The 9,577-nt window shown below is 39.8% G+C and overlaps 1 protein-coding gene across 1 annotated transcript; it reads left to right on the top strand.

Annotated features, from left to right (window-relative positions):
* The first annotated feature begins 2,389 nt into the window (after nucleotides 1-2,389).
* Nucleotides 2,390-7,737, top strand: LOC144536508 (neoverrucotoxin subunit alpha-like). The gene is made up of 4 exons (XM_078279688.1): nucleotides 2,390-2,494; nucleotides 2,679-2,778; nucleotides 4,710-6,170; nucleotides 6,288-7,737. Exons 2-4 carry the CDS (start codon nucleotides 2,688-2,690, stop codon nucleotides 6,839-6,841), a joined length of 2,106 nt encoding a protein of 701 aa, XP_078135814.1. The 5' UTR covers nucleotides 2,390-2,494; nucleotides 2,679-2,687; the 3' UTR covers nucleotides 6,842-7,737.
* Nucleotides 7,738-9,577: the final 1,840 nt, after the last annotated feature.

Raw genomic sequence — 9,577 nt, 5'->3', positions numbered from 1 at the left:
ATGCTACTTCAGTCTTTGTGGATTTTTTCCCTGTTAAAATGTTGGGCTTTTTGAGCTCACTTTTGTTTCCCCATCTTGGTTTACATCAGAAAATACTGTGCCAGAGATATTTACATCTATCTCAACATTACATTACTTGATGTAATAGTTAACAGTTATTAAAAACAAAAACATTATCTGCACAGCTCCAACAGAGTTGGCCTATTTATACCACTAAAAAAGCTCAAAATATCACCACACTTCAACGGTAGCATAATGAGGGTCCCTCAATGTTAAGATCATAAAGACACTCACGTTCATGTTTACATGCCGCCGCCGTCTTGGAAACCAGTCATGACTTACAGCTGGCGATGCAAACTAAAATCAAAAGCAATTTGCTCAATATATCTGAAATAATTGCACCGATGTAAAACATAACTTGTCTAGTGTACTTCCTCAGTGGATAACTGTCCATCTGGTCTCTCCGGTCTGGGTCTCCAATCATACTTTGCATCTGCTTTCAGACAAATAAGCTGTCCTAAAATTGAATGAAATATTGATATATATATATATATATATACACAAGTAATGATGTGTTAGTGTCAGGATCTCTGTGCTACCAATCTCGAGATGATCTTGGTGAACTCTGAACACGTGAAGTGTTTTTTGTTTGATGTGCGATACTGCAATATTTGGTATCGATCCGATACCAAGTAAATACAGGGCGAGTATCGCCGATACTCCTGCGATACCAATACTTTTAAATAATTAAGGTGGATGCATCATCGAATTGCTGAATCTGAATGAATTTTCATGACCCTTTATTGTTTTTGTGAATTCACCTTTGGATTATTAATAAGTTAAAACCTTGGAAAGAATTTGCTTGTATAATTTGTTGTGTTACCACTGTATCTTACAGCCTTTTTATAAATTATACAGCTTGCCGTTGTTTCATTTTCCACCCACCACTACCGTAAACTGTCCCAAACTAAGGCAAAAACCCAGATTGAGACGTGTATTCCCAATTTGCTGTATACATGTCCAAAGAATGCTTCTAAAACCTGAATAATACCGGCATATCCCACGTCTTAATAGGAAAATGCTTAATTTGGAAACCGGCCTTGTTCGGGATATGCAAACAGAATATGCTGTTTACATGACTCGTATCAAATTCAGAATATTGTCATATTAGGAATAATAGTGGAATATTAGTGTGCTCATTAGTGCTTATCTGATTATTTTTCTGACTATTACATCATAGGTGCAAGACATGTCCCAGCAGCTGCCAAGTTAAACTGGAATTTTTGGAAGTATTCATTCCACAGGAGCAGCTTTATCATTGGAAAGTCTTTCCATCTGTTGAACTCCTTTCAAACAACCTACAATAAGAGCACACTCAGGCTCGCTAACAGCGTCTCTTCTGACTCCATGCATGTTTTAAATTATGAATACCAACTTTTGCCCTCTAACAGGCGGTTTAGAGTCCCTTCGTTTAGACACAACAGGCTCCAGAACTCTTTTATACATCAGTCTATCCTGTTGCTAAACCAAAATCAGTGTGCTGCCAGTTAACAAGACAGGGGCCTTATCAAACTTATCTTTTATTGTTTCGTAATGTAGAACAGTCCAGCATATTTAATGAAGTCAATGTACCTGCATTATTTTTGCAATCTTGGGTTGTATCCACATGGTTGAATGCACTCATTGTTCGTAGCTTTGTATGAATGCATCACCTAAATAAATGTAATGTAATGCAAAACATAATTAAATCACATAATGTGACCATACATTGCTGTGTGTCAGAGAAAAACAAAAACAAAGCACACTTCAAGAGTTGAAGTCCATGCTGTTAGCTTCTCATGAGCCTGGAGGTGCAGTGGTTACTGGTTCAATGGGTTAGCAGTGTCTTGTCATGGAAAGTGAGACACACCTACTATTATGTATTGCATCACATTACATTAATTTAGCTGATGCTTTTATCCTAAACTACTTACAATAAGTGCATGCAACCATGTGGAAACAACCCAAGGTTACAGATGTGCAGCACATCACATTTAATCGACGGCTCCGAGGCAAAGCTGTCTCATGTTTATGAAATGCCTGTTGCCTCGACTCCTCTCTCCTCGAGTCTTTTCCTCGATTCCTCAGCTCAAATCTCCTGTGAAAGGGAGTAGGAAGTGAGGAGAGGAATCAAGGAGAGGAAACAAGTCTGTCTTTCTCTTGTTCTTCTTTGTCATCCTGTCTGTTGACATCAGGAAGGAAAGTTAACTCACATTTGTTATAACACCTCAGGACCTGTCACTTAAAAACAAGGTGGTTGTCACATCTAGAGGTGTTCACACGCAAAGGTGATCTGCCAAAGTGGAAAGATTCCAGGTGTGCAGCAGGCATGCCAGAGGGAGTTGTCACAGGTTTTCTGACAGGATATAAGGACTCTCACAGCTCAGATCATCACACTGGAAGCTCCTGTTGGAAGACTCGGACACAACTCATCTGATCTACACAACTTCACCAGGTGAGAACAACCTGGGTGGACAGAGACAGAGGGTGACATGAAGAGATATATATAGACTTTTACTGAACTGTGTAAAACTGTCAGTGTCAGCCTAGAGTCTACAGGGAAATACTGTATTTCTGAGCATCATAGATCTCTCTCTGTCTCTTTAAGTACTGAAGGCTGTGTTCACTTTCCTCAACAGGTTGGAGAAATGGCCTCAGATAAAATGAACATCGCTGCCCTGGGTCGACCTTTCACCCTGGGAATGCTCTATGATGCTCGGAGAGATGAACTGATCCCAGGTAAGTGTTGACTACATTCAAAATATTTCTAAATCTATCTGTCACAGTTCTACTATAGAGATAAAAATAACCATTCAGCCCTAATCCTAACCCCTAACTCTATGAAAATAATTAGCAAATGCTTTGTAATTCTACTGACCATTTATAAGTTGACTATATTATGGATGCATGATACATGATTGGTATATTATAATGCACAGAATATGAAAAATTGAATTGTAAATACCGTTGTAGAATTTCAGCTGATTATTACGTCTGCATTTTTACAACATCCCTGTTGCCTATGAAACCTGACTCTGATTGGGGATTGGTTCCAAATTAGTGAAAACTGTTTTTATGGTCAATTACTTTGGTACTGCAGAATCAGGGAGTGAGATTATTAGAGCAGAAAAATAGTTTGGGTGTCAATCTTGATCAGTGATGGGAATAACAGCGTTATAAATAATGGCGTTACTAACGGTGTTACTTTTTTTCAGTAACGAGTAATCTAATTGATTACTCATCCCATCTTAATAATGCTGTTACCGTTACTGCCAAAAAATGCGGCGCGTTACTATATTTGAAGCTGTTTTTTTCATCAGACCAACTAGATCTCTGAGTCTGAGCCGAGAGGCAAAGACGTTTATTTTACTGTTCTTCCTTGGTTAGTGGGCAGTGCACGACGCAAGCGCATAAATGCTGACGATTGGCTGAGGTTGAGTAAAATGTCATGGTAAGCCAATCAGAGGTAGAGTTGGGCAGGTGTTCGAAAGCACGCATAGTCAGACACACAACGAACAACACAAGCGAGTCAGTCAACGAGAGAGAGACAGGTATGGCGTTATGAAATCAAGGAGAGGGTTAACTTTTCCTGCTACAGATTTTCCACCTTGGTCAGAAAACACAGGGGAGACACTTTGTTTCTCTCACTATATGACTCTAGAGTCGCTACTCTCTCCAAAGCTAATCGCTGTCACTGCCCAATGTGAGTTGAAGGCAGATGTGAGTCGCGCATGCTCAGATTTAAACAGTTTACGGCATAACGTGTCTTACTGAAATTTGTGAAATCCATTAAATAATAAACTTTTCTCTTTACAAACAATAACAGAAGACGGAAATCATTTCAAAAACGTTTTAGCTATCTATGATTGTTTGATTGCTAACGTTAGCTCAAAACGCCGTTCAAGTGACAGCCTTTGTTGTGTTTGATTGCTAACTTGTAGCCAGCAGCAGCAGTCATTTCAAAAACGTTTTAGGTATCTATGATTGTTTGATTGCTAACGTTAGCTCAAAAAGCCGTTAGCATCTTGTAGGCTACTTGTCGCAAAATGGCGCATGCGCAACTCACATCTGCACTCGTTGCAAAGTGACGCATGCGCGACTCACATTTGTGCTCGACTTACATTGGGCAGTGACATCGCCGTCACTCTCTCACTTCTCCCTCGCTCTATCACCTATTTCCCCCACACACACACACACACACACACACACACACACACACACACACACGCACACGCACAAACACACGCACACGCACACACACACACACACACACACACACACACACACACACACACACACAAATACACACACACACACACACACACACACACAATAATACTTAACTATAGTAAAACGTTTTAAAATTCTCCTCTTTATATCTGAAGTCTAAAAGGCTCATACAGGAAGTTGTATTGTTGTGTTGTTATGCAATGCATTCATATTGTTGTATAATGTTACCATACCCTCTCAATCCAGTAGTTCCTTTATTCAGGAGGTTCATGTCAAAGAATGAATCAAGCAATGACTATAGTAGCTGTTTAGGGAACTGCTGACAGAAGAATAAGCTGCAACATGTAGAAATCTAAATGATTATTACTAGTGTTCTGTGACTTTACATTAAAATGATTTTCCTGCTTTATCAGATGACTGATGGTTTCTAATTTCTATAGGTTTGACATTGTGGGATGATAAAACTCTACAAGGCAAGATAACTGAAAGCTCTCAGCGCACCAGTGACTTTCAAATTTCTGCATCTGACTCCACTGAATCCAAGTTCCATCTGCTGGATGTTGAAGCTTCTCTGAAGGCCAGTTTCCTGGGTGGACTGATTGAAGTTGGAGGATCTGCCAAGTATCTGAATGATAAGAAGACATTCCACAATCAGAGCAGAGTGACGTGTCAGTACAAAACTACCACCAACTTCAAGCAGTTAATGATTGAACAACTAACCATGCAAACCCAACAGATGAATGTAATTAAGAAGAGCTCAGCAACACATGTAGTCACAGGCATCCTTTATGGGGCAAATGCTTTCTTTGTGTTTGACAGTGAGAAGTTAGAGGCCAGCAGTGTTCAGGACATCCAGGGCAGCATGCAAGCTGTAATAAAGAAGATCCCCTCATTTAATATTGAGGGACAGGTTAAGCTCAAGCTGACTGATGAAGAAAAAGCCCTGACACAGAAATTCTCCTGCAAATTCTACGGAGACTCAATTCTTGATAGCAACCCTGCAACATTTGAAGATGCAGTGAAGGCCTACATACAACTCCCAAAGCTATTGGGAGAAAAAGGAGAGAAGGCTGTTCCAGTGAAGGTCTGGCTGATGCCGCTGAAGAATTTCAACTCCGAAGCTGCTGAACTGAAGAAAGAGATCAGCCATGGAATAGTTGGGAAGGCGCAGTATAGTCTAGAAAAATTAAGGGAAATGGGAATGAGATGCAACGATTCTCTGGAAGATAAAGTGGTGGAGCAGTTTCCTGTAATTCGAGAAGAGATGATCACTTTCCAAACATTGTGTGGTTATTATTCATCTAAACTCCAGCAGGCCTTGGCGAAGAAACTTCCCTCCATCCGTGAAGGAAAAGAAGATGAGAGCTCCCTGAACCAACTCTTTGAAGACAGAGACAAGTCACCATTCAGTCAGGAAAAACTAAGCAAGTGGCTGGATCGTAAAGAGAGAGAAATCAACGTCATCAGATCCTGTGTAGATAACATGGAGGGAACAAAGATCGTCCCAAATCAGTCAGAGCTTGACAGACAGGTTCTTGCTCTAGGTGTAGACAATGCTCTGTGCTTTGTTTTCACTTCAGTGGAAAAGGGTGATACCGACCTTGATGTGATGGCCGACTACTTGGGCATTCAAAAATTAGGAAGTACCAATGAAGATCCATGGTACTACTCAGCTGAAGTTGTCACCAAAATGAGAGAAAAAGCCCAAACTTTCCATCACTTTGCCAACGCACAGAAGAAGAACAGTCGATTCCGTTTCCTCATAGCAGCCATTGCAAACAAGAAATACACAGGAGCAACCATCTACCATTACAAGAACGGCATTCTGGTCAGTGAAGATTTTTCAAAGCCTGTCCTCCCTCCTGTGGAGACCATCACAGACAGAAGACAACTGATCTGGTGTAAGTCTGTTTCCATGCTTTTTTGATTTAAAAAAACATGCTGTACTAATAACTCTCCTCCAGAAACCTGTTCATCAGAATAACTGATAACACATTTTGTTTTGGTCTCTCCATCAGATGCCTGTGATCTCAACCTGGACCCAAACACTGCAAACTACAACCTCATTCTGTCTGAGGGAAACAAGAAGGCAACACATGGAGAACAGCAGTCATATCCTGATCACTCAGAGAGGTTTACAAACGCATACCAGGTGTTGTGCAAAGAGAGCTTATCTGGGCAACATTACTGGGAGGTAGAGTGGAGACACAACAAATGTTATGTTAATATTGCTGTTGCATACAGGCATATTGAAAGAAAATCAGCCAAACTAGAGAGCCAGTTTGGACGTAATGCCGTATCGTGGGCTTTCGAAAATAACAAATTCAGCAGTCACTCACTTTTTGCATTGAAAAATAATGAGGACGTGTGGAGAAATCCTTATCCCTCTGATGGCTGTAGCAGAGTTGGGGTGTATCTGGACTGGCCTGCTGGCACTCTGTCCTTCTACAGAGTCTCCTCTAACACACTGAGGCACCTCTACACCATTCACACCACATTCACTGAGCCTGTTTACCCAGGACTCTTGGTCTTTAGTGAACAAAACGATGCGTACCTGTGTCCACTAGAATAGGAGTAATGATAAATACTTCTTAGATTCTTGGTTTTGTAAGTAGCGATACAATGTATTCCATCCCAGAGGGACCCAACACATTGAAAATGTAATCATCAAGTGTGTGTGTGTGTGTAATGTTATCAGTTCATGTGGATTTGATGCACAGCCTTTATTGTAAAACTGGCTTGTACTTCACAAATTTATAATTAGTTCAAACTTTCATTGCTTACTTCTTGATACTAAAGATACAGAGCATATATGGATACTCAATTGCTCTGTCAGCACTAGTATGTTCAAATATAACTCATAACTCATAGCTGATGTAAAAGAAAAATAATTAACTTGTTTAGTTAGAATTTATAATGTTGGTGATGGGATATCAATTAGCTTAAGTACTTATTGTTTAATTTAGCATTCTGATAAGTCTGTATCTTAGCCTTAACTTTGGGTTTTAATTAATGAGTACTGTTTCAAAGGAAAGTCACTGTTAACACCATTTTTTTAATGTTGGATGTTAACCATATTAGTGTTGATTATATTTTTCTGTTAATCAGTTGATATTGATTCGATGCACAGCCTTCTTCTTAAACTAGTCTGTGCTCCACGAGGGTTAGGGTTAGCAATTTAAACTTTCATTGGTACATCCCAGATAATTCTTTGTATTGTAACTTTGTATTCTACTTGCTGATACGTAAAGAAACAGCTAATATTGATACACAATTGCTTGTTCAACCCAATGCAAAAGAAGTAATATGAAAGAAATGGGGGAGTCACTGTTAACACCATTTTGTTGCAACCCTGCTGATGTTTACAGAGCTGAAGAAATGTCAGATTCCTGTGACACTGCAACACCTGTTGGATATGTTTCCTCTCTTCTTGAGCAGAATATTCAATAAAGTAGAGACCTGACTTCACCACTGTGTGCTACTTTATTTCTTTTAGATGAAAAAGTTGACTGTACCGAAGATTATAACCTTCATTGTTCATGATACATTAGCATATTAATGCAGAGAATCCTACAATGATAGAACATAAATCCTCAGAGGACTTTATATAACCTTACTTCTTCACAGTGTCATGAGAACACAGATTAAAGTAATATTTGATAAGCTCTCACATTGACTTTGACAGGATGGCTGCTGTCATCAATTGCTAAATTAATTCAAAAGTTTGGGAAACCATCTTCTGTTTGTATTCCGTTATGTAAGTTGAAGCTTGTTAGCCTAACTTTCTAATGCTAGCACTGATTCTCAGTTACATGTTACTTTTTGTTCATGTTATTATAACACCTGCTACTATAGTCTATTACATCTCTACTCAGGAATATGAGTTGCGCCTAAAAAGAAACATTTGTCGGCCGTTATGAGCTGCTTGCACAATCGACCCATGTGATCGTTTCCTGGGTGAGGAAGGGCTGACTTTTCCTTTACTTTTTTCGGTAACACTTTATGGTAGGGGTCCATGAATTATCATGAAGGCATTGATTAATTAATGTAGTCTAGTACTTCATGGCCTATCAGAAATGTAGAAGAATGAATAGTATCTCATGCATGAGTTGATGTAAGAACAATACAATAACTAATGAAACAACTGAAGTATTTCAATCATGAGTTATTAATGATCATGTCTTCTTCAAAGGTAAGTCTGCAGTGATAGAAAAATGTATGTATGATGCAATAGAAGGCAGTTTATAAGTTTTAAGGTGGATCTGTTTTACAAGGCTGTCCTACAGAGCATCCTGTCCTCTGGTCTGACTTGCCAGACATAACCTGTTCGGGAGCAGGTTATGTTGGAGATTAGAGATCAACCGGTGTAAAAGCACCGCCTACTGACCAATCAGTACTCGGTTGATCACAGCTCTTAGAAGATCCGGTGGAGCTCGGTGCGCGGAGAGAGAGAGGTACGCTCGTAAAACTTAAAACATTTACAGACCGACAACCCCGTTAACATTCCCTGATGGGTATTTTAATGAAAGATATAGATTTTCAGCGGAGGGAATTACCTATAGGCTATTTGTCGGCTTCTTAAGCCGTGTGTTGCCAATGTGCACATCGGTTTTAATTCTATTTTTATATTTTTTATTTGCTCCCACGATTGCTTACCACTGCCAGGGTTGCAACTGAAATAATAGGCTAAAACAATAACAGTTTATGGAAAGCACAAGTGTAATTATGGTCAGAGCTTGGTCCTGACTGATAGACTGGAAGTGATATTGATAAGCGTTGTGATTTACGCAGAACAATGTCGGCTTTTTTTGCCAGCTTTCCTTCCTGTTTTAGGAAGCAGTGACTGTATTGTGTTTTGCCTGTAAAACCATGTCTGTGTTCTTCATATTTATGTAGAATTATAGTTTTTTCTTCTTATGTAAAATATGCGGCTCTGGTAGATGTTTGTGATTGGTCACGCTGTGCAAACAGCCTCTTTCATGTGAACGCATGCGTCTCTGGATTGGAAAACCCTGGGTTGACTGAACTAGTTGTGAACCACTGTCGTGACACAGCTTATGCAGGACCGCGGTTGTTAGGTTAGGTGAAGCCAGGTAACTGACATAAATCCAGGGCATGTTGGTCTTGATTCATAGTACAGGCCTCTGAACAATCCCGGAAATGAAACGTCGTGGATATGGACTACCAGTTATGTAACCTGATTGGTGTGGGGGTGTGTACAGACTGTGATTAATAGGCAGATATTTTGACATGTTATGCCATGGTTCTCAGCAGGAAACCGATGGAGTGCCTTCTCCAGGTAGGGAAT

This window comes from Sander vitreus, chromosome 21 (assembly GCF_031162955.1).
Source record: "Sander vitreus isolate 19-12246 chromosome 21, sanVit1, whole genome shotgun sequence".
Lineage (NCBI taxonomy): Eukaryota > Metazoa > Chordata > Actinopteri > Perciformes > Percidae > Sander > Sander vitreus.
Note: the sequence above shows the minus strand (reverse complement) of the source record. Positions and strands in the feature narration are given on the sequence as shown.

What these genes read in the sequence shown, in the direction of transcription:
- LOC144536508 (XM_078279688.1), top strand. Translation starts at nt 2,688, where the DNA reads ATGGCCTCAGATAAAATGAACATCGCTGCCCTGGGTCGACCTTTCACC. An exon ending in GAGAGATGAACTGATCCCAG is followed by an intron (nt 2,779 to 4,709) that starts GTAAGTGTTGAC and finishes TAATTTCTATAG; the next exon opens with GTTTGACATTGTGGGATGAT. An exon ending in CAGAAGACAACTGATCTGGT is followed by an intron (nt 6,171 to 6,287) that starts GTAAGTCTGTTT and finishes TCTCTCCATCAG; the next exon opens with ATGCCTGTGATCTCAACCTG.